The sequence below is a fragment of the Salarias fasciatus genome, chromosome 6, assembly GCF_902148845.1.
Source record: "Salarias fasciatus chromosome 6, fSalaFa1.1, whole genome shotgun sequence".
In the NCBI taxonomy this organism is placed as follows: Eukaryota; Metazoa; Chordata; class Actinopteri; order Blenniiformes; family Blenniidae; genus Salarias; species Salarias fasciatus.
Genome location: NC_043750.1, coordinates 3,895,087 through 3,920,913, shown reverse-complemented (window position 1 = coordinate 3,920,913; position 25,827 = coordinate 3,895,087). Strand labels below are relative to the sequence as shown.

Genomic DNA, 25,827 nt, shown 5'->3' with positions numbered 1-25,827 from the left:
ATGGAAACATTTCAGGAGACGTCACTGAATCCTTGGAATTTGTACAGAAACCAAAACACACCTTTGAATAATAAGCAGACTTCTGAAACGTGGACAGTGATAAAGGGAGGTTTATTCTGTTTAAACTGTACAGTCAATAAATGAAAATCCTTCTACTGCATCAAAGCCTTGAACTTCTTCCTTTTCAGGTCAGAAAAAGATAAGCTGCTTAATCTTTTATTTCTTGGAGATTTTTTTTTTGTAACTTTTTTTTTATGCAAGTTCAAATGACAAAGTGATATTAAAGAGTGAAGCAGTGACTAAGATGAAGAGTCTGAACACTGAACAGTTTTCATATATTTTCCATCAGGATCCTGTCACGTCCTCAGTCTGTCTCCATCTAATAAAAGAAAAAAGAAAATTTTGACTTTACTCAGGTTGCAGCCTTTAGAGTTCTCAGTTTTACCGATTCTTCAGTGTTTCCATCCAAACATTAATTTGTTTGGACGAGAAATCTGCATACATCAACAGTGATGAGAACATGGACGTTTGTCTGGACAGACGGTGAAGTTGGTTTGTTATTGGGCTATCGCAGCGACTCTTCACTATGAAGGAGAATCTGGACCGGAGTTACGACATTCTGGAGGCAAACATTATTATCGTCCATCTACTCATATATATGCAGAACTACTATTTACTAAGCCTCAAGCGCAGCAGAAACACTTCAGGAAAGACACATTTTGTCCCGTTTCCACAGAGACGGAGTCTGAGCATTTAGAAAAGTTCCACCTTTTGAAGTGATTTTCAAAAAGCTGCATTTTCCGTTGCTCCGAGGTTCGTTGTCATGTAACCAGATGCCCAGAACGCAACAAAAGCTTTGTGTTTTCACTTGAAAATGTTGCGTAAAGAGGCCTAAACTTGCTCCCTGCGTATTCTGCACGACGATCAGTGTGTCACAGTGAGACCCGGTGAACTACGTTCAAATTCAACTTCCTCGTTATCGTTCAGAGATATTTTTTTAGATGCATGAAAAAAAAAAGGTTGTGACTACTTTAAATCCTCAATAGGAAAGAGTTCTGCTAGTAAGACTGTTGACTGTAAGTAATGATAGTAGTAGTAGTGATAGTAAGACCTGAGATTCACAGTGTGTGTGTGAAGTGAAACACAAATGAACGCAGCATCATGTTTAGTGTGAACAATAACAGATGGAGGAACTCACCGGTGCTCCGTCAGGGTTTAGTGATGCATTCATTGTCAGAGATGACGTAGATCTGGACGTCGCCTTGCTGCAGCAGCGGGGGTGAAGCAGCGCGGTTCGCTGGAGAGACGTCCAGAGGAGCTGCAGCAGGGAGACGTGGGAGCCGGGGGCCGGGAGCAGACGTGGGTTTGAGTCCCTCTGGTCCTGCAGGAGCCAGGCCTTTACTCTTGGCCTTCTCAGTGACGGCGGTCGACTCGAGAGGAGCTGCTGGAGGGACGTCCGCCCTCACGGCCGCTGCTGGAATCCCACCCAGATCCGACTGCTTCTTCTCAGTCTTGACCCTTTTCACCCTGAAGACAAACACGAGACGCAGTGAGACGCTGGAGGTTCGGGAACAGACGAGGCTGCGGTGAAACTCCACTCACGGTAGAGGAGGAACCAGACCCAGCAGCCTTCGGCTCTGACTGAGCAGCACACTGAAACAAGAGCACAACACACCAGCTTTAATCTGAGGTCTGAATCTTCACAAAACATTTTAACCCTTCACAAGACGATAACTTCAAAACTGTCTAAACCTTCTATAATATTCATAATACTCTTATTTTCATAACTTGAACGCAATGTGGAGCTACTGTGATAAATTAATAAAGCTTGAGCCTGTAAATTGTTTATCAGGCTTTCGATAATATTTACCAAAAAAAAGTTTATGATGCTTTAATCAATTTAAAATTGTGCAGATTGCTTTTTATCTGATTTTATTTTAGCAGTTGTTGTTTCAGCCTGTCAGGTCTCTTTTGGTTTAACTTTCTTCCACATATCAATCATTCGGGGGAATAGGCAGCAGTGAAAGCAAAAGAGTCTTTTCACTTTGAATGAAACTCAACTTTTGTCTTCAACTTCCCTTTCAGTGCACTGGTTGGAAACTCAACATGTACCTCCTGCAGCGAGGGGTCAGAGGTCGGCTGACAGTGTGACGCGATTCATATTTTAGATGATAAACTTTTATTCTTCTGTTGTCACCTCAAACCGCAAAATGAGTCACTGACAGACTGACTGCTCAGAATGAGGATTAAAAATATTGACTTGATTCCCAAAGTGAGGGTTACGGCCCCCTGATGGTCAACAGAGGTATTACAGCTGGATCAGGAGAGAAAGTACACAAGAAGCTTGTTTGGTTTTACCACAAACATGGGCGCATATTCCTTGCAAGGGGATTAAATGGTATCAAACACTGCAACATGGGCTCTTTAGATGAATAAAGGCTTGTGATCACAGTCATTTGAGGTGAAATATGGAGCGTTCATATATTTTTCCCTATTAGTTCATCTTAGTCTCACAGTTCTATCAGGTTTGAGATTTCAAATTTGTTTGAGTCGGAGAAAATTTAATGATTTTCAAGTGACCTGTAGTATTAACGACACTGGGAATAGCTGTATTAACATGTCTGTACATATCTACTGAGGCGCTCCAGTGTTAAACCCCTGGCTTGTGGTGTTTGTGTCTGCCCGCCTACCGTGACTGCATCCAGCCTTTGGGCCACAGCGACTTCACCTCATTGTCCAACAAGGTCTTCAGAAACTCCTCCAGCTCCAAACCTTCCTTCCTTTCCTTAAACTTATTTATTCTTTCATTTAACACGTTGTTCAAGCACTCCCTGAATGAGGGGAAAAACAAATAAAACAAAATGAAGATGAAGGTGAAAATCCTGAAATTTCATGACATTCTTGTTTATAAAGTAAAAGAGAAACAGAAGCGATGAAACAGATCTTAACTCAGTCTGACCTGATCTCCTCGTTCCATTTGAAAATCTTCTTTGGTGGTGCTCTTCTCCCACCTTTCTCCTCCACATTATCTTCATCTACTGCCCTGATATGACAACATCACAGTTTAAAACCACGAAAACAAATCAAACAAATCCTCGTCCCAATATAAGATTCACATTTCACTCATGTAGTCATTCGACTCAACTCAAACTCAGCTTTAACTTCACAACTTCCTGTAATGTTGACAGAGCACTTCTGTCGAAACCGAGTTATTTGTCACTTGGAGTTTTTTTCTATTGGCTCAGAAAAAATAAAATAAAATAAACAAGATTTTTTATGCATAGAAAAATTATTTCACGATTTGGTCACAGATTAGTTTGGAGCACAGACCTAAATAAAGGACAATATTTTATCATAAAGTTTCTTAAAAAGAAAACCAAGAATATTTCAAGTTAACAAAATTATGACATTTCAGCCAGTCGAGAGTCATTTGAATGAATAAATTCACTAAATTCTGGAAGACATTGAGGCGATAAACCAGAGCAGACCAAGAAAATGGAAGCATTTAATTTTTATGACTTCAAACAAGTTTCAGTGTCAAACTGTCTGTTTTTTAACTTGATTGAGAAGCTCATAAATTCAAGTGTGTGTGTGTGTGTGTGTGTGTGTGTTTTAAATGTTGTCTTTGATTGGATGATCTTACTGCAGAAGTCAATATGATCCAAAGCTCTCTTTTTCTGCTTTCTGGTAGTTTTTTTTTTTCCATTTCATCAATGGTTTACATGGGGGTATCAAAATCATAAATAATTTCTGTTTGGAGGCCACACTCAGATTAATTTCATCTCGAGTACAGCAAACAGGTAAAACAGAACCAGAATAACCTTAAATTTAAACTTTAAAGTTGTTCTTTGTTTTGAAACCGTTTATATTTCCACAAAAAACAAACAACTACTACCAAAAACTACTGTAATTTCAACATAAAGCAAATTTTCATGGCAACTTCTGGTGCTGAATACAGAGAAATATCAGCTGTTTTATTACGTGCATTTTCACAAACTCACCCTGACAGCACGGCCACAAAAAGAGATCGTCTTCTTTTTGTGTAAATGCCAGTAAACTTAACTTACTTGGAAGTCTTGATCTGTTCGTACTCTTTGCAGTGGTTGCTGAAAAGCGCCATCTGCTCCGGCATGGACCTCCAGATGGCGTCCCTCAGCTTCTTCATGGCATCTTCCACTCCGAGGTTTCCCTCCTGAACACGCCCAGAGTTAACGGACGAGTCACGCGGCGGCTGTGGAGGAGGTCCGGCCGGGCGACGCTCACCGTGTGTGTGGTCACCAGCCTCTTCACTCGCTTCAGGAGTGCGTCTCTGCTGCAGGGCAGGAAGGAGGACAGGTGTGTGTACACCCTGGAGCGCAGCGGGCCGGCCTGCTCTCGACACTGCAGCTCGATACTGATCAGGAACCCGGGAGAGAGAGATCAATAACCGCGTATTATTACAGCATCGGCGGGGTTTAGACGGCGTGCCTGTTCAGGGTGTGTGGGTGACTCACTCCAGCAGGAGGGAGTTTATGTCTGGACTGAAGAACTTGAGTTTGGACTCCCCCTCGGAAGTCTTGGCAGCCTGAAACACAACACTGCCGCGTGTCCATCATCACATCACATCCCACCATTTCTAAAATGAGCAGGTAGAGAGAGAACCCTCACCACCGTGAGCTTCCTGACGCTCTCCTCCAGTCCTGGAGGAAGTCCGTCCGGCAGCTGAGAGCAGGGAGTCGCTGGGCCGCCTTCGGGCAGGAGCGGAGCCGACTCTGGAGGCGGCTTCGGCTGCCAGTTGGCCGTCGGGTTTTGAACCGAGGCGTCGGGGAAACTGCCGGCGTGACTCTGACCGTCCGGTCTGGTCGGGATCGCCGTCTCTTCGCTGACGTCCAACAGAGAGTCCAAGTCCACGTCGAAATCCACGGTGCTGGCGGCCTGCAGCAGAGCCTGGTCGTTGGTCAGGCCGATCAGGCTGAGGAGGGGGTCGGCCAGTCCGAGGCCCCCGCCTCCGGCGGCGTCGGCGGGGAGGGGAGGGGCCGCGCCCGGCACCGCGGCCTCCGTCTTCCAGCGCTCTCTCTCCTTTTCCCGCTCAAACTTCTTCAGCATGCTGGTGACGCTTAGCGTCTTCTTTCGTTTCAGCTTCATCTCATTGTCGGGTTCAGGGTCACTCGGATTCCTGCCGGATGAACAGACGGCGCTCAAGAGAGGATCCTCAGACGCACGGGAGCAGAACGGCTCTGTTTTGTGATTTTACCTCGTATGGGGATCAATACCGTCATTCCTCTCTCTGTGCCGCTTCGCCTTTGGTTTATCTTGTCCGCCGGGCAGTTTCTGTTTTTCAGTCTGGTTAGAGTGTTGTCAGACAACAGTCTAAAGTTCCATCTCACTCAACTTTTTAACACAAGCACTTAGCTGTTCCTGAAGAAACTTTAAAAGCGAGGCCTGACTGTGCTCATTTCAAAGACGCTCTACTTACTTTCCGCCTGAGCGTTTTCCGCTCCGCCGTCAGTTCGTCGGTCTCCGTGTCCGAGGCCTGGCGGTACTGCAGCGTGCCAGAATTCACATAGAAGCCTCCAAATTTGGTCGTGATTGAGGCCGGAACAAATTCATCATACTGAAGATCAGACAGAGGGAAAATTGCTCGTCTGATCAATTAGAAACACATTCAAGCCAAGTAGTGATGGAGCTCTGAACGTCCTAATTGGGACCAAATTACAGACAAAAGTAAGAAAAGCTGCGACTCTGTGTCCGAGTGTAATCCTTCTGTCCTGAGGGAACAGCCGGTGTTCATATTCAACCAGCAATTAGATAAGAAGCAAGTATCAGCGGGGAAAATTGTTAAAAAGGTAAAAGTTTGTACTGAAATCACACAAAGTTGAACTGAACAGAGCTGAATCCCCGGAGCAAAGTCAAAGAAATGTCTGGACGGACTCACAGCCTCAGAATTGTCAATGAAGGAGTCCTGGTCATCATAACCGTATCCGATATCGATCAAGTCCTGAATTCGGTCCTTTTTCTTTTTAGGTTTGCCTCCCTGGAAGCGGACGAGAAACAAAGTGCCGAGAAGATTCTCAGAAACGTCGACCAAGTCTTATGTCATTTGTTACCCTGAGAACGAAACACAACCAGGGAGAACCTCTGATCAAGTTTAAGGGACTCACGTATTTTTCTTCCAACTGTCTTGCGTTGGCAGCGATTCCATCTTTCTCTCCCGTTTCTTTCTCGTCAGGCGGGCTCAGTGGTGCCTCACGTTGTGTTTGATTGATCTGAAACAGCAAACCTTCGCATAAATCACACTTCTGACTGAGACTGAGAAAAAGGTCAATTGAAATTAAATATAAAATAAATAAGCTGAATGAGACATTTAATCTGTGTTAAACTGAATCTCAAATCAACTTTATTAGTCAGAAAATTCTAATTTTGGAAACTTTATTGAACTGTCCCTGGAGTTTCAAAATCTGGATATTGCATTCAGGCAGTGACATTTTTATGTCGGTTTTATCCAGACTGCATTTCCCTGCAGCAACGTGTGAAGTACAGCAGTTCGCTAAGTTTTATTAGTTTTAATGATGTTGTGAAAGTTGACATTTAATGAAGTTGTGATGTGCTGTGCAGCTCCATTCAATTAAAAACAACTGAAGGTCTTCACTGAGGAGGAGGAGGTGAACACATCAACTAAGAAGAAAACGCAACAAAGTTTAAGCTTGCAAAACAACTGAAAAGCTTCGATTATCTCCCTAAATAACCTTTTGAAGGCTGATATGACACATTTAGAGACATTTATTGGCAGGGCCGGCCCGGGCTTCAGAGGCGCCCTAGGCGAGCCCGAGACGAGCGTCCCTTGGGAGCGTGTTTTTCGAGCGGTCCCGACATTTGTTGAGCGGGGGGGGGCCGACGACGAGGAGCGCGGTGTGTCGGACCGCTGCACAGCGGGGCACACGGAACACGGAGCATCGTGACGCCCCTTGTACGACCGCGGCGCCCCCCTCGGGACGTGGTGCCCTCGGCGGCCGCCAAGTTCGCCTATGCCTAGAGGCGGCCCTGTTTATTGGACATATTAGGTCTGGAGGCATCAGTAGAACGGTTAATTAGCAATACTAAAGAATTTTAACTGCTTGCAAGTGACTTCACATTTTCTAAATTCAAGTTACTCGATAAACAAATAAATATCTTAATATATCTACAAATAAATGACAAAGTTGAGGGCAGGACCTGGTCTTCGAGGAGCTGAATGTAGCTAAACTCCGGAAAGTGTTGCTCATCGGGTTCGAACAGGCGGAGGACGAGCCGCACGGAGCCGCTGTCCGGGGCGGCTTTCCGCTCCTGCCACGGCCCGAGGGGAGGCTCCGGGGCCTGGGCCGGAGCCGGGACCGGGGCCGGGGCTGGGGCGGCGCAGGTCACGGTGGTCAGCTGAACCCTCCGGGGCTCCGCCATCACTGCTGCTCAGTCACTCCGGGAGCGCGAGGAGAACCCAGCCACTCTAACGAGCTCAGGTAAACTCAGGTGGCACGCGCTGTGACGTCATGACCAATTAACCCACTCAGCGTTCCGCAGCATTGAAACAGATTTCAGAATACCGTTTAAACGGTGTCAGCCACATAAAGCACGGACACCCAGCACCAACGAACAGCCAGAAAATTCTAATTTTGGAAACTTTATTGAACTGCCCCTTCACAGATTAAAAAAAAGTTTGCAAAAACAATATGTTAATTGATACCTAATGTACACCCATACTGGTTGTAAAGTGGATAATAACAAAAATAAAAAATAAAATAGGATAAATATACTTTATTTATCAAAGAGGGAAATTATTTTAAAGGAATACTCCACCCAAAAAACGATTTGGCCTCATTTTCTACTCACCCTCATGCTGAGAAACACTCTGGAGCACTTTTTTGACGTTTCAAATGCAGTTGGAGATGTTTGGGGATTTTCGTTGTCAACAAACAGGGACCGACAGAGCCCGACAGAAAAAATGGTCCATAAAATCCAGAAAACGTTCCCATTTTCCTTCATACTGCTCGTCCGCTGTAATCCAAGTGTCCTGAGTGCGTAACGTCCATAATTAATTCTTAACGAGGTCATTTAGTACATTTTAAGAGCCCAAACAGGGCGCTCTCACACAGCTCCATTGCATGTCTGCGCGCGCACCCTGAACTACGGAAGCCGCGGCAGACCAAGCCAGACGCTTGCGCGCTTTCAGCGACTACTTTTCTAAATTGCAAGCGTAGAAGAAGAAGTTCCGCTGTATATATTCTGCTGTGAGTAACCGAGCTGTGGACAATCACAAAAGTGATTGGCTACTGTTTTAAAGCTTTGAATTCGGTGTCCTGCTGAAAGGGCACAAGCGTGTTGCTTGGTCTGCCGCGGCTTCCGTAGTTCAGGGTGCGCGTGCAGACATGCAATGGAGCTGTACAGAGCGCACTGTTTGGGCTCTTAAAATGTACTAAATGACCTCGTTAAGAATTAATTATGGACGCTACGCACTCAGGACACTTGGATTACAGCGGACGAGCAGTATGAAGGAAAATGGGAACGTTTTGTGGATTTTATGGACCATTTTTTCTGTCGGGCTCTGTCGGTCCCTGTTTGTTGACAACGAAAATCCCCAAACATCTCCAACTGCATTTGAAACGTCAAAAAAGTGCTCCAGAGTGTTTCTCAGCATGAGGGTGAGTAGAAAATGAGGCCAAATCGTTTTTTGGGTGGAGTATTCCTTTAAGGCGTTTCTTCACAAACAATAGGAAACATAATAAATAGAAAGATAGTTAAAAATCAATAAGTGACAATAAAATTAAATAATTAATAATACATAGTCTTGATGGTAACTGATTATTAGCACAGAAAGAAAGAAAATAGCAAAACACAGCAAACAAATTTACAGAGGAAACTGACTTCTCTGGAGGTTTTTTTTTTTTTGGGGGGGGGGGTTGTTTGTCTTAATTTTGGAGCATAATCAATGAACACTGTCACAAGTTGAACAGACAGCTGGAGATTCAGCTCCTGCCTCATTCATGAGAGCTCTATATGTTAGGAAGGAGGATCTTCAAGTCATTTCAAAAGGTCACAAACAGCCAGTGTAGCAGTTAAAGCTGGACCAGCATGTTTTTTCTTCATAATTGCTTGGTTTTTGTGAAAATACATACATTGTCATCAAGTATACTCTGCACCACAACAAAGAAAAATTTTGAACTTTAAATTAAAAGGTTGTTCCGGCTCTCTTTCAGCGGTCCAAGCCACTCCATGAAACTGTATGAATGTGCAGGTTCTGAGCTAAAATGTGTTTGACAGTCCTGCTTTAAAGTTCTCCAAAGGTAATCAGATATTGAGTGAATCTTTATCCTCAGGGACTCATGACTTTCTCAAGGATGTATTTTTTTTCTATTTTTTTTTTTGGGGGGGGGGGGGGTTAAATTAATTTAATTAGATTTTGTTGTTTGACAAAATAAAATAAGATATTTTACAATGTAATTTGCTGTTACAAACTGAACAGAAAGGACAGGAAGCTGCTTCCTGTCTTCATTGAAGACACTTTCTTTGAATAGAGCTCAGATCAGTCTGGATTGATAAGATTCCCAGTGAAAACTAACATATTGTATGATGCTACCTTATTATTTTGAATGTGGCAGTTTTTTTTCTGGGTGTAGGTTTGTGTTTTGGGTCATCCCTTTGTTCCAGACAGTTAACAGAGCTTCCAAAGTTTGATAAAAGTTAGCTTAAAGTAAAAAAAAAAAAAAAAACCAACAGAATTATGCAGGATGTAGAGTTTTTAACGGGATGTCGACATCTTAATACTTATTACCTGGAGTTGAATCAAGCAGAGTTTTCAAAGTTTAAAATTTGAATAACTGTCATTAGACAGAAATCACAGAGAAATAGCAAAAAAAAAAACAAAAAAAACAAAACAAAAAAAACATCAAAACTAGAAACGACAAAAAGCAACGGAATAAACAATATAGAAGATAAATAGAAGATCTGGGATGGTCGTTCACCTCATTCGACCAACATGAAGCAAACATCTATGCATGTGCCGTGCTGTGGATGGAATATTCTGATTATCTATGGAAGAATAAAGTGCATTTAGGGTAAAAAAAAAAAAAAAAAAAATTTCACCCTGAGTGATAATTGAGAATATTTGGTCATTAAGGAAGATGTCCAGTACATACTAGCAGTGTTGGGCAATTTACTTCTAAAGGTAATTTGTTATAGTTACTTCTTCAAAAATGTAACTGAGTTACGATATTTTGAAAGCAACTAATTACTAGGCAAAGTAACAACTGTGTTACTTAAAAAACATGTGTTTAATTAAATATGTCAAAGACTTTGGATCTATTTTTAATGGAACTTTAAGATGTATGTTCAAATATTTATTATAAAACTGAATATATGATTAATGAAATAAATGGACACTTGACAGAATAAATTACAAACAGGAAACACTACATTAATCTAAATTATTGAAATGTTGCTGTGTGATAATATGAGACAAGACACCAATCAAATTGGATTTGGAACTGTAAATAGCATTTCTAAATTTTTAAAGAATAACACAACACAACAGATGTACATTAATAGATGTCTGTACTTCCATTAAAAAGCTGTCTTTTGTCACTTTGTGCACTTTTCTGATTGAGGAGTTTGCAACAATGTATCGTTTTAAATGACATCATCATCGAATTTGACCTATATATGCAAATGAGATTATGACGTCATTTGGAACTTTTCTGACGTGGCATTGGCAACAATGTATCGATTTTAAAAACACAATACAGTGCATAATTTCATACCACAAAAATTAAGTCCATTTAGAATTTGGACCCCCTCTTAACTGAACTATAAGATGCATGTTCAATTATTTATTTATCATATTATAGTATATGATCAATGAAATAAATAGACACTTGATAGCACAAATTACAAACAGAAAACACTACAACAATCTAAACTATTCAAATGTCGCTGTGTGATAATATGAGAGAAGACACCAATCAAATTTGATTTGTAACTGTAGATAGCATTTCTACATTCATTTACAGACATCTGTGACATCGATGTCTGTGCTTCCATCTAAAAGCTGCCTTTGAATGATCAGGGCTCTATGGCTGGATCTCTGTTATGTCACGAGACACACTCTGCACCGATTCCTTCTTTCTGTACACAAATTTCAAACTCCACGCTCCAGGGTGCAGATGGAGGGAAACCAAGCTGAAGCCAGTGAAAGACAGAAAGAGAGTCGCACCTCATATTATTGTCAGTATCGGTAACGGTGTTGTAACTCTGCGAAAAGTAATTAAATTACTCGTTACTAAAAAATGGCAATACTGTTAGTAACGCCTTTTATTGTAATGCAGTTACTCCCATCACTGTGGACATGCTCCAGGCACAGTGGCTAGCAATCTTACGTCACATCAAGAAGGTCTGGGTTCAAATCCCGACTGTGGCCTTCCTGTGTGGACTAACAATTAATGCATGATGTGAGGTTAACTGGTGAATGTCAGTGTTCGTGACCTACCCACGCCCACTGTCAGCTCGGACTGACCCCAGAAACACAGAAAAAGGATAAGCAGCATCGTCGACGACGGATGGATGGACACACTTTTAACAAAATAGAGTGATTTCATTGTCGCTTATACAACAACCTTTGTTTTCAGCATCTAATTCCTGCCTTGCTCAGGGACTCAGTGGTAAATACCACAGAGAGATTGGAATCATTGAAATGTTTTAGCTTCAGCACATATAAAATTCTTTCTTTCTTATGTCTGTATTCTTGCTTGTGTTGTACGTCGCTTTGGACAAAAGCGTCTGCTAAATGAAATTGTAGAATTGTAGAAAATGACAATATACTGGTTTTATTCTTTATAACTCTTGGCTATCAGTCACAAAAATCAAAAATATCAATATTTTGGAATATTTGAAGAGATTATTTTTTTGGTGATAATCATCAAAGTAAATGTCTAGTAAATGTATGAAAACATGTTAAAGTGAGTTAATAAAAACAAACTTTCAATAATATTCAAATTTTTTTCAGGCGGACTTGAACACAGGACAGCTGCACTGTCCCTGTTTTACTGCAGGGGGCGTTAGAGATCCACGAGGAGCAGCCCCCCCCCCCCGGGTGTTGTCCTGTTATAGAATTATACTGACGGTATGGACAGGACAGATCTGGACTGCATGGGTCCATATTTAATAGAAACGCAGCTCGGATGACACTTCGCAGCTTCTGATTAACTTCACTCTGCATGATGCAGCACGTGTGTGCAGGTGAAGTTTTCTCAAAGTAATCTCGTCTTAATTTGGCATGAAAATGAATTAGTTTCACCACATGTTAAATCAGTTAGTCTACATATGCTCGACTAAAAACAACGATGAATAAACACACTTTCCCCTAAATGGGAAGAGCTTCAGGTGTGTGACGGTGAGCCGGCCCGACGGCAGAGTTTGTGTTAGTTTAACACTAACAAAATGAAAGAAAGCAATAAAAAAAAAAAGAGTCAAATGTTTAAAAATGTGTGTGTAAATCCTGGATTACCACGTGCAGCCTGCACATGGCTCCCAGTGAATTGACTCTGACAATTACAATAACGGGATAATTGCAATCTGTCACCATACATTCAGTGTTAGCATATCACAAAATAACCAATCCAGGAGCAATTCCCTCCACACATACACACACACACACACACACACACACCGATCTGCATAACACACACAGAACCCCACTTTGTAATTATAAATGAATTTCACGGTGCGAGGCTTTTAATGCAAATAATATGGATCATTCCTCCCCCCCTTTTCACACCAACAGGACAGTGTGTGTGTGTGTGTGTGTGTGTGTGTGTGTGTGTGTGTGTGTGTGTGTGTGTGTGTGTGTGTGTGTGTGTGTGTGTGTGAGGAGGGGATCAGATTGCGGCCCAGCTTTGTTTGACTAGCCTTCCCTCTCAAACGAGTTAATGGGATGGAAGTTATTTGCCACCCCGAGTCGGCGATGCGAGGTCGAGCAGAAGTGTCGAATTAAAAAAAAAAAAGAGAGAAAGAATGAAAGAAAAGTGCAGGAGACAATGATCTAAACACACTGCAGCAGGACAAAGACGGACAGATGGAGGCTGCAGGGGTAGCCTGGGTGTGTGTGTGTGTGTGTGCGTGTGTGTGTGTGCAGTGGCCTGCTCGCTGACAGGGACCCCATCAGTGCAGGATCAGAGTGGGGAAATTGGAGGACAATGTTGGAAGAGGGGTGTTGGGGGATAATTTCAGCCGATCGGGGAGGCGGCGTCCCAGAGGTGCATAATTTACTCATTCATTAACTAGACCAAACAGGCGCCAATATTAATTAACTCCTTCCTCGTGCCCGGCCGCCCCCGAGAAGCACGTGCTCTGTTGTCAGAAGGCCGCGGCGGTTGTTGGAAGTGAAGGATTTGGAAGGAGAGCTGAAGGGTCAGAGGGCGGAGGGCGTCTGCAGACTGGGAGGACGTCTTCATACATGCTTTGAGTGGCACAATGACAAATAATCTACTTCATGTCAGCTGAAAGCCAATTTTGAGTCTCCTTAACTTATGTAAATGCAGTCTGTCTGGCTTTATATGAGATCACGCCAGTTATCAAAGCTAGTGTTGCACTTTTTTCCCTCTCAGCTGTTTGGATCAAGAGGTGTGAAAAAAAACAATATTTTATTTAAATTCAGGAAAAAATAGGGAATCATGCTGGTTTTCCTGCTCATTGCATGTTTAGGAATGAAGTGTTTTGAAAAAAAAAAGTACAAATACTGAGAGAGACACATAATTTAGATTGTGTTTCTATATTCTATATACCACACTACAGTAATTTCTCCCCTATAATTTTGTAAAGAAATCCATGTTAGACAGTAAAATCATCCCCAAAGTCTAAGAACTGACCAGAACATGAACCAGTATGTTTTTGCCTGTGTGCTTTTGGCCTTAAGGACATTTTCAGTGCGTATTTTGCTCGAGCAGCTCTGCTTCATTCTACTCCAGTGAACTTTTTAATCCTGTACTACATTTATTTGACAGTTGTGGTTAGTTAGCAGGAGCCCGGCACCTCATTTCACTTGGTCCAGCTCTCCTCAACACATTACTCCAGCCATGCATGCTCTCTGCTTGCAGTCGGTGTTTCCGGTTGAAACTCCGTCTCCTCCTTGTGTGAAAGGAAAATGTAATACTTTTTACTCCAGTGGGCGTATTTTACTGTGCGCTACTTCAGTAGTTTGATATACAGATTATATGAGCTGCCTCTACTCGGCCCTTCTGTCCAAACTGCGTCCTAAATTCATTCACTCACATTTTTTGCTGGTTGGTTTTGAACTTTGTCCACTGGGGGGCGCTCCTCCACTGAGCGCGGCTGCAGTCAGGCCCTGCTAACTTTGATTAAGGTTTAAATTGGCTGAATTTAATGAACGCAGCCTAATTAGGCGGGATAACAGCTTTAATTGATAAGTAATTATTTGCCACAAATTGTTATTAATTCTCCAGCCCTGTCTTATAATGCACCGACTCCAACCCCCCCCCCCCCCCTCTCCCCCCCTCCCCCTCCTCCTCCCCCTCCTCCCCGAAGCAGCATTTTTCTATTGATGTAAACAAGCGCTGGTAAACAATTAGGCATATGTGAGGATGGGATGCTCAGCGGGGGATCATCAGGCTGAGCCACTACACCCAGCTCCACTGATAACTTTTAATTGTCGAAAATGTTTGTGTGATTTTGGCTCAGTGCCACCGAGCGGGAGAACAAAGAGGCTGCAGGTGATTCATGAGCATGGCAGCATGATGTCTTCAAAGAAGCAAACATTCATTCTATAGTTCCATGAAAAGGTTTAAAAAACAAAAACACCTCCAGCATGCTGTCCTATACTGACACATGAGAATTTATTCACACTTTCACAGATTTGTATCAAGTTTTTTTTTTTTTGCACATTTGTTTTTTAGGCACATTGTCTATCTATCTGTTATTTTAATAAAGAATTGATGTGAAACTACAGAGAATGTTTGCACAAGTAACACATTTTTACAATTATTTACATTTTTTTTCCCCCCAGTTTTTGTTGGCATGAGACATGAGCATGATCATGGGTGTCAAACATAAGGTCAGTGGGCCAAATCCGGCCCACAAAATGATTCAATCCGGCCGCCAAACCACAGGGCAAATTGTCAAAATTCCAAAGAAAACAGAGATTTTTTTTTTTTTTTTACAAATTTTTTGTAAAATAAATAAGCTCACATGCATAATGCAGATTTTTTGTGTGTATTTTTTGGGCTGTATCACTGCATTTTGAACCCGACCGTATCATTACAACTGGCTGAGAAAATATAGACGTTGTCATCACATACACTCCGCATCTCAATAAATAAAAACTTCAGAGTTTAAATCTAAAGGTGATTATGCTCGCCTGGGCTGTATGTTATGACTATATAGTCAATTATATAAGGATAACATGGATTTCAGACGTCACATTCATCAAATCTGACACAAAGTTTTACTTTACATATAAATATACTTAATGTACTTTATACTCTCATTGGTGACAAAGCAGAGTAAAGCAGGCTGTCTGTGAAGACTAACACATAAATAACACAGCTAGTCTGAACCCATCTGTAAAATCGGACGGCTCAGGGTTTTTTTCAGTCCAACATCTCGTGTCTGAAATCAAAACCGAACATCCAGGCGCAGATGTTGCTGCAGCGCCAGCGGTTTATTTATGGTGACTTATGTAAAAGTTGCAGCCAGGTGTGGACGAGGGGCTCCCTGTGTCCCGCCAGACGCTTTCCAACACAAACACAGAATCATTCAGAGGTAGAACACACTCCATCGGCCTGCAGAACAAGCCAGGCATGATTTATCCATCCACCTTCATTAGGTGGAGACTATAAGCTCCTCCATTTGCTCTGATTCTGAAAATCACCCGAACTGAGTGTAAATATCCTGAAATCACTGTTGAAAACTTAAAGCACATCTTCATGATTTCAATTCATATGAATTCAATAAAAGGCTCAAAAATACGTCCAAAATTGAAATGAAAGCCTTGTAAGTGTGTTGTTGGTTTTACCACATTTACAGGACAGCTGAAGCTGCTGTACAGGACACACACACAACCACACACACTCTTCTACACACACACACACACACACACACAGGCAGTTTCAAGTCACCAATTAGCCTCAAACACGTTTTTGCTGTGCAGGAGACAAGAATACCTGGAGAAATCACACACACATACACACACACACACACACACACACACACACACACACACACACACACACACACACACACACACACACACACACACACACACACACACACACACACACACACACACCCAGGGAGGAAATGAAACACCAGATGCAGATATTCTGGAGCACTAATCACAAAAATAACACATAGAACTAATTCAACAACACAGAGATGTAGCTGGTTTGGAAGGAGTCAGCAGAATGTGCTGATCTGATGCAGTTCAATCTAACTTTTTATTGCATTTAAAAACAAAACAATGTTGAAATACTCAGAAAAGTGGAAGCAAAATAGGATAATTTCCGATCTAAATAAAGAGAATAACATTTATAAGAAAATCCACCCGTCTTCTTAAGTTTTCAATTAACCGTGGCACTACTTTTCTGTCCCGCTTCTTACTTTGTGAGCTAACGTTTATGTATTTTTCACTGTTAATAGTTTAAAAAAAATAAATTTAAATGATTGAAAATGAATGACACTCTGTGTTCAATGGAGTAGATTTATCACAAATATGAATTAAATGAGGATTAATTTATTAAAACAAAAAACAAAGTTAGACCTCTCCCTGAGTTTTTGGCGCCCCCACAGGGTGTCACGCCCTCCTGGTTGGGAATCACTCTCTTTATTCAGCTTCCAGGGCAGAGGCGCTGATCCACGCAGAGGAAACATGCAAACTCAACGGTGAGGGGGTCCTCTACTCTGGACTCGACCTGGGGATCCGTCACAGTGAGGCAGGAGTGCAAACCACTGCAGGGCCTCTTTAAAGACACTGAGCAGACTTGTGGAGAGATGACAGTGAGCAGAGAGGATGGAGGCTGATCCTGAAGCTGGGGCCTTTTGTCTCCCGTCAGGGCGCGCGCGGGCCGCTCCGACTCAGCTATTCATTAAAGTGATTTAAATGAGACGCGCGTGAACTCGCTTCCTAATTAAAACATCTTTCCTCGTTTACAGAGCGGCTTTAAGCCGGGCTCTGCTGGGGGGAGGAGGAGGAGGAGGAGGAGGAGGAGGAGGGGGGGCTGTGACTCTCCGCTCCCAGCAGATGGTTTTGTTGGGCTCGAGTAGCCAGCGGAGCGGCCACGATGCGCCTCATCCATTCATCCGTGCGCGCGCGCGCGCCTTGTGCGCCTCTCTCTCTCTCTCTCTCGCGGAGCGTGGTATTGATAGGCCCGCTAAATGTATATGCAAATACTTGTGTGAGAAACTGGCGCCACCACTGCTCAAATGACTATATTTTTTGAAAATGTTAATTTGCATGGCGGGTTCCCTGCGGGCGCGCGGGGTTAATTAGGTCTATTTCCGAGCGGCTTGTGCCAAGACAGCCAGGGAAGGAGGAGGCTGGAGAAAGGAGGGAGATCCCAGTCCATGATAACAATTAAAATGCCATTTTGGACTCTTTCAAGCTTCGGGAATTTTTTGGCATATTAAGCACGTTTTAGGGAAAAGGTGATAAGTCGGTTTTAATTGAAATGGGATTATTGCGCCGCACTAAGTTTGTCAAACGCAGACACGCACACGGAGGGAGGCTTTTTAAAAAGGCTCCAAATTTAAAGGTATCGAGTTTAATCTATTTTTTTTTTTTTAAAAAATGAGGGTAAATGAAAGAAAATAAGTTTAGCCAGTTTGTATTTCCTCCAGATTTCCTGTCAGAGGCACAATTACGCTCATAATTAGACGGAGGGAAAGTTTCTAATTGCGCACTCGCCTGGAAATGGGGTATTTCCTTTTTCTAAATTATCAAAGCTTCCAATATGTGTCAGAGGGAAGAGAAAAAATGTGGCTTGGAGGAAAAAAAAACACAAAACATCAATACATTAAATCCCCTCACTTTTTAATTGGAATGTAGTTTCCTGGTTTTGGGGCTGCACAAAGGATCAAAACCCTTCTCCCAACAATTAATTTAGATTAGACTCTTAATTATCAACCAATCGACTAAATAATGACTGACTCCATTTGAGATAGTTAAAAATTAACTTGCAGGCAGTAATTGAGTAATTAACTCTCCACTGCTTCACCTTAGTTTGCTAATTAAAAAATAAATATGACTTGATTCCTCCTCTCAAGAGGCTTGTTGAGGGCTTTGTGGCTGAAAAGAGATTCTCTTTCTTGTCTGCAGTAACCTACATGGTCAGGGGCTGGGCTTTCTTCACACCAGGCATGTTTGACAGAGGAAATATTTAGAAGTTTGTTGGGTTTCGGGGGAGTTTCTCCTCGGCGTGTATCCCCTCAGGGGGACGACCGCAGGAGACGCTGCCTCCATCCTGTCGGATTTTCTGGACACAAACACACACAAAAAGAAACATCTGAAGGGAAGCTGAGTAAGTTCAAAGGCAAATATGATATCAAACCTGATCCTTAAATACTCATAAACCTCACCTGAAATTAACTTGAACTGGATGTTTGCGGGGAACCGTGTGGTCGTCGGTGTGTGTCTTCCATTTATATCTCACAGCTGTGCTGTTCTGCACATTTTAAAGAGATGGTTCATAACTCCCTCAGTGTCTGAGCCGGAGGTCATAACCTTTCCCAAAATTCACAGAGCTAACTGATCATTTCAGAGTGTGAGGCAGATTTCAAAAAGTGACACAAGATCCATCTGCAGAGGACACAAACATCCATCCATACATCTCTAAAGCAGCTTTATCAGAGTCAGAGGAGACGTATGAATTATAAAGATAAAACCAGTACATGAGCATACGAGTCTTTCATTTTAACATTGTTAGAGCATATTTATCATCTAATCTTTTTGAAGCCGGAAACTTCCAACTTTTACCATCCCACTTGTACTGAATCGTCTTATTAAATAAACAACAAACTTCAAATCTTGTACATTCTTCCACCTAAGAAGCATTTATAGTTTTATAAACAAGAGTCCTTTGTTTCAGTGGTTTCCAACCTGTGGTCCAGGAACCCCTTAGAGAACAACATGGGACAACATGAGGAGACCTGGAGCTTCAGCTGCTGCGAGGTTGTCAGAATTAGATTAGCACCTGGAAATAAGAACCTTATGAAAACACTTCTCAGTACCTGGAGAGGACCAACGAACTGCCTCCCGCTCTGTGTGGAAATGGGTGTGTCCACCAGGGCTTCTCTTCAATGGAATATTTTGGGAAATTAAATATCCAAAATTAGGTTCACAGCCCTTTTTTTTTTGAGGCAATTTGAGGAAGTTTAAAGGGATAAACGTGGACCGATGCCTGTGAGCACAAATGTTTCCAATATGCTGCAAAACCAAAGCAATAAATACACAACGCGAAGTTTGACCAGCGGGTCGCACCAAGGTACACCTGCAAAAACAATCCCAAAACCAAGACTACCATGAAAAGATGAGTGAAAATGTGAAGACACTCTTCACTTCATATAGCTAATAATATTAGCATTGCTAGCGAAAACAATGGATGTCCCGACAGCGATTAAATCTGTTTTGGATGAATCCTCTATTGCGTCTTTGAAAAACGATCAGCAAGAGGTTTTTTTCTTTGCAGTGATTGGCTGAAACTAAACATGGTTAGGCGGGCGCACTGTGTCCTTCCATCCAATGAACGCAAAGAGTTCTGCAGCAAGTCCCTCCTTCCCCGAACGTCCCTGCCAGTGAAATCCCAGATTGCCATGCGAAGCAATTCGTTGCTGCACATGTGAATATGGCTTTTGACAGGTTATCCTGATGGAAAACGCAGTAAAATATTGTTTATTTTTCAACCTATACCAAGTATGTTTGTATGATTTACTTTCACTGTGAAAGTGCTTTGATGCAAACAGATATGATGCTTGATCAGGCAGCTATCATCACTGATCTATTGATCCAGGCCCTGAAGATGTGATTTTTTCCACTATTCTTAGTAAAACTGCAATCTTCTCTGAATAAATCACTTCCTCAGTTCTCTTGAAAACCTGAAGTTGATGTTTTTTTTGCGACTGGACCATTTGACAGTCTGGTTTTAGCTCACAGTCGATATGTTTGACACAACTGATACTAACGTATATTGATCCCATTTGTATATTGTGCGACTCACAATTTGTTTGAAACAGGAGCAACATGCACAGGTTTTGGGTCTATTTCACCCAAAATAAAAGTGTTCCTATCTAGGACGTGTCTCTGCGGCGGCGCCTGATTGGCCTTCCCATTGGAAACGATCGTCTCCTGTTCTTTCTAAGTTGTGTCAATCATTGGGAAAAAGTGGTAAAAAATAAACATAAAAAACTACAACCTGAAATTAGTTTGAACAGGAAGCAAGACTGAGCTGATCATCTCACTTTAAAGGTGCTTTTCGATATTAAAAGAAGCAGAAATTAAAGCCACGCTGTGTAATGGTCGTCTGAAGTGTGGCTGTTCTTTTGGCATCACTGCTGTGAGTAACGTAACTCCTGGTATCTCAGCTGTGAAGGATCTCCCCCTGGTTTTGATGTGCTACGTTTAAGGAGATAGGCCTCAGATCGTGGATGACAGCAGCTTCCAGTTAAGCACCTCGGCGGCGGCGGTGGCGGCGGCGGGGGGGGGGGGGGTGTTTTGTTTTCCTCATCTCTTCCTGGTGTGTGGGTTTGGTGGCTGCACAGGCAGATGAGAGAGGCGAGCAGGGCTGCAGGCGAGGCAAGCCGAACCCTGGCCTGTGCGCCAGTCGCCCATCTTATTATCAAGTTAATTAAAGCTAGCATCTGACAATGTCACTCGTGCCCGGCGAAAAGAAAAAAGAAAAAAAAAAAAAAAAAAGGAGGAGGAGGGAAGAAAAGCGAATTTAAATGCTGCGGTCTCTTAGGACCTCATGTCAAGGGCTGCTTTTCATGGAGCTCTGCATGTGTTTGGCTCGCACAACCAGTGGGAAAGCAAAGGGGGGGGGGGGGGGGGGGGGGGGGGGGTAAAAAAGAGCTTTTTATAAGCAAATGACAAGAAGGCGCCGGATTTTGATGTTCAAAAATGGCAGCAGGAAAATAAATACACATCAGAACGAGCAGCAAAGAAATAAAGAGGAAACAGAGAGCGCATAAAGAGAGCCAGATAGAGAGGGGGCGACATGAAAAGCGCCTCTCAAGCCGTTCAAAGTTGCACCGAGATTGGGGGAGAGGGGTTTTATGAGAGCCCCACGACCAGGCCCAACATTAAAAGAGTCCATTTAAAAAGCGCACATTGAAATGCAGAGCGCCTGCTCGTGTGTGGACTCGGGGTCAAGTAACGGAGGGATTATATGGTTCTTCATAATAATATTAATTAAACAATTTACATGCTAATAAGGTAACAATTATCAGAGCTTCTGGTGAAAGATTCAGGTTATTACAACACGCCAATCCCAGGGCTACGGGTCACAGGCAGAACAGCAGAGAGAAATCTCAACTCAAATTAACATTCTGTCAGCTCCAGAAATTGGATAAATAAAGTCGAATTAATTCACAGTAATGGAAGAGGGAGGGGGAGCCACTTATTCAAGCAGCTCTGATTACCATTCAGTATTCACCAGCACGCGGGTGGCTCTCTGTCAAGAAATTTAACACAAAATGAAGCAGTCACCGCCTCGGGCAAGATTTGGCCCCTGCGACACCGTTTACAATTTATATGTATAATCTCTCTCCCTTTCTCCCTCTCTCTCCCTCTCTCTCTCTCTCTCTCTCTCTCCCCCCACAAAGATGTCCACCTGGACACCCGTTTGCTCCTGGCCTGTGCCATGATTGTAAATGCCGAAACCTTTCATTTTCCATTTTCCAATGCACACTTCAATTCGAGCACCGTTTCCCCCACATTAGACCAGACACTTAACTCGATAGGATAACTTGAAATTTTAATTGCAGTCATCTTCACTCTCTCTCTCTCTCTCTCTCGCTCTTTTTAAAACCTTCACTGCACAGACACAGAGATGGCTGAAAATCAGGAACCGGTTCTGGTGTTTCCAGACTGGCCTTGCAGGCGGACTCTGCCGCTGTCTGAACAATAACTAAATGTTTTTATTGAACTGATCCCTCAGAATGGGGGGAGGGTGACCTCTGGTGGTTGAAGTAATCACGACAGGAACTATGTAGAAAATCAAATAAAAGGATTAGAAAGCCCTCTCGAACACAAACAATGTTTATTTGTGTTAATCTGACATTGCCGGGACTGGAACACAACGTTCATGATTGTCTTCATAATTGGGTCTATTGTAAATAAATCAAGCATCATGTTGTAATTGTTGCTCAGTATGAGTTGTTACAGTTGGATCAGCATGAACATAAAAAAACCCCCACTAATTTTCTTTACCAGCACTTATGAGGTGACATTAAATTTAAATGTTCTGGCAAGAAATAGAAAAAAACCCTGCAGTGACGTGGTCGTCACTCTCACCTCGCAGCAAAAAAAAGTTAAGCGTTTGGGGTCGAGGATTTGGGTCGTTTCTGACGTCAGTTTATTCAAATTCAATTTAGCGCCAAATACAAGAAGGAACGACTGCAGAAACATGTAACTATTCCAGTTGGGAAAGCAGAGGCAGTGGTGGAAGCCAATAGCTGCAGAAGGGATTATGGGACAGAAAGTGAGGAAAGGATGAGATGGAGATGGAACACGACCAACACACCGTCGATCGTGGGAGGATTCAAACCTTGGTGTGAGTGGAGGGATTCAAACACTGGTTCGATGACGGGGGCACAGACCCTGCTGTAGTTAGGAAGAAGAGATCGTGATCACATTTCAAAGCATAATATTGATGCTATTTATTCTAAGATATTAGTGCTAATTTAAAAAACACAACAAACCCTCATGCTGTGTTATGGTAACAACACACTACCGTAGCTTGAAGCTCTAAACACTGATGTTTATTTTTGACTTTACATTCTGTTACTGGATTCATTCACTGTGAGCCAGCTTTAGACCACAACCAGCATGCTGGAACTTCAGATTCCAGATTTATTTACCGGTATTCTGAGGTGTGTATGAGCCACACGATGTGAGCCAGACGTTACTCATCAGGTCTGGATGCTGAAGGAGACTCTCTGTTTGGAAGGAGAAGCTATCGGGGATTTTGCATGGGTTCCGTCAAACTTCTTATCAAATAGAAAAGGTGTAAAAAGATGATGAAATGGGCGATAGAGGTCAGCCATTATACTGGGGGCCTTAATAAAGCACTTTCTTCCCGCAGGTTGTCTAGTAGGGAGAGTGACACTGAGGACTTCAAGCTTTACGCTCTTCATATTGAACCGTGAGTTCTCCAGGACACGAGCTCTCCATGGCTTCTCTGAGACTTTTTAAGGTAACTCCTATAGATCCGTCCACTTGAAGCCTGGAACAGTGAGTCCTGACGGTGAATGGATGAACTCTTGTTATAATGTTAAAACAGCTGAGTGGTATTCAAGTCTTTATTTCACTACTTCCTCTCAAGACGCAGATTTGTTGCAGCACTTTCGAGGTACAGACCCTCTGACATGACTGTAATCTCACTTTTTAAAACTAAACCATGACATTTTAAGCTTATTCCTCAGTATATACATCTGTATGTTCCTGGGATCTGAGCCTATGGGGGATGTTGAAAGTGTTTTGGTAGATTTCTTTCACAGTAGTGTCTGTGCTGGATCTGACACTTCCTTTGGGGGCGCTATAGAGCTGCCAAAGATGCAATCTGGGAGTCATGGGGGGCTTTTTCCAGCATAATTGTTCATTTAAAAAAAAATTTTAGATGAAAATTATATTAAAATTAAACATTCTATGACTGAATTTATTGTAGGTGTAAATAATATATTATAAAAGTAAAGTAAGGTTGACTGAAAAACCACATAATCACATCAGTACGGCATGAGACAAAGCCAGCTATACATCAAACTTTTAATTCCTCTTTAATTCCGAATCAAAGGGAATTCTGCTTTAAAATGATCGTGTTAACACCTAATTCCAAGTGAAACCTTTATTCTGAATTAAACTTAATTCTGAAAGAAGTGTCCAGTTTATTCTCATTTTAAAGCAGAATAATTCCTCGACCATGTAAAGCTTTTATTCCACTTTAACTTAACTCAGGCTGTCCTGCTCCACTCCTTCCCTTGTCCTGTCGCCGTGACGCACATATTCCAAGATGGCGGCCCGGAAAAACGTAAAAACACAGAAACGTAAAAACACGGACCTTATCAAAGCTGTAGCATCAAAGTTAATCGAGAAAGAAAGAAAAAACACAGGAACTGCAGGTTTTTTACTTCTGGTAGACATAAAAACGTCACTTCCGCCCGCTGTCCAATCACAACCCCTAAGAGTCAGAGCGGAAATAAGTGGAGGCGAATAAACATGTTTCCCATGCAAACATGAAGGAGAATACTTCAATTCCGAATTACTTAATTCGGAATAAACTAATTTGGAATTAAAAACACCATGTGACTGTGGCCACTGAGAACCTCTGAGTTACTGTGAAATAAATATCAATTAGCTGTTTTCAGTTTTTCACATTGTTGTTAAAGATATTATAATGACATTTAAATTCAAAGGACATCCAGAGCTTTTAAAACGTCTACAGCCGAAAATAGACCAACTGATGAAATTCCAAAACGATAACTTAGGATCAGGAAAATAGTAGAATAAATAACTTTTGAATACAGATTTTTTTTTTTTTTTTTTTTTAGAAACGCAATTAAGGAATTTTACTTTTACTACAATATATAAAGAAAAACCCTAAACATTTTCAAGAAAACTATAATCAACATTATTCCCTGCAAAATACAGTGAAATGTTGGAAAACTGCAAGTAATTTTTAACGTGTTGACGGTCCCACTGTAGCGTCACAGAACCATCGACCCAGGTCTCATTTCATAAGCAAAAAAAAACAAAAAAAAACAAAAAAGATCCTTTGTAAATAAATCAGAAACTGCAATTATTATGATATAAGACTTTCAGTAAATGGATGGTTTGCAGCCTGTGGCGGCCTGCTTCCGGTCCCCAGGCCTTATGTTTCACACCTATGCTTTAAAATATAGCAGGGAAGCTCAGTATCAAAACTCATGGAAATGATGTAAATTTTTGGGAAGGACATGAGGTGACAACCACTTTACAACTAAACAGGGGTGTAAGCTGCTCAGGTGCAAAATGTAAATTTGGATTTGTGTGTGTGTGTGTGTCTGTGTGTGTGTGAGGCAGGACTGGGAGATGTGGAGAGGCTTGTAGTCTGAAATGCGATGTGACAGCTCAGGAAAAAGGGGGGCAAGATAAAGGCGCAGTTATTGGATCAATCTGGCCCCGAATGCCCCTGTAAAACACTTACACACACGGAGGCGCCGGAGCGCGCACGCACACAGCCGCGGGAGCGAGCAGCGGCGGATATACATTGTTTTTAAAGTTCGACGGAAAATGTGCGTGTGTGTGTGTGTTTTTTTTTTTAACGCAGATAAAACGCAGCTTTGTGAGGAGCGGGTTTAATGGAGCCGCCTTTCAATCACTTCCGCCAGTTTAGGCTCGTCCTCATTGTTTTGACAGGACTGAATTAAAGGAGCGAGCAGGTGTAATTAGCCATCGATCTCTCTCTCTCTCTCTCTCTCTCTCTCCCTCTCTCTCTCTCTCTCTGCCTCCTCCATTAACCGCGCCTCTGACGTCACACAGCGATTAAGGCTTCTGATTGGTCCCGGGAGCAGATGGAGTCCTAATGAGCGGGCGCGCGGAGAGCCAGAGCAGGTTGGACCGTTCAC

General features: G+C 42.4%; 1 protein-coding gene across 1 annotated transcript; it reads right to left on the bottom strand.

Moving 5' to 3' along the window:
* Positions 1–100: 100 nt before the first annotated feature.
* Positions 101–7,413, bottom strand: LOC115391139 (ubinuclein-1-like). Its single transcript, XM_030095249.1, has 13 exons — positions 7,192–7,413; positions 5,915–6,013; positions 5,456–5,593; positions 5,234–5,322; positions 4,648–5,155; positions 4,494–4,564; positions 4,264–4,393; positions 4,068–4,192; positions 2,960–3,043; positions 2,691–2,831; positions 1,603–1,653; positions 1,199–1,527; positions 101–379 (listed from the first exon to the last, which is right to left on the bottom strand). The coding sequence occupies exons 1-12, from the start codon at positions 7,411–7,413 to the stop codon at positions 1,209–1,211; spliced, it is 1,977 nt and encodes a 658-aa protein (XP_029951109.1). The 3' UTR covers positions 101–379; positions 1,199–1,208.
* Positions 7,414–25,827: the final 18,414 nt, after the last annotated feature.

Coding starts and splice junctions, on each gene's coding strand:
- LOC115391139 (XM_030095249.1), bottom strand. CDS start 7,413: ATGGCGGAGCCCCGGAGGGTTCAGCTGACCACCGTGACCTGCGCCGCC. Junction 6,014..7,191: donor TTCAGCTCCTCGAAGACCAG/GTCCTGCCCTCA, acceptor GTCCGCTTCCAG/GGAGGCAAACCTAAAAAGAA. Junction 5,323..5,455: donor GGAAAACGCTCAGGCGGAAA/GTAAGTAGAGCG, acceptor CACTCTAACCAG/ACTGAAAAACAGAAACTGCC.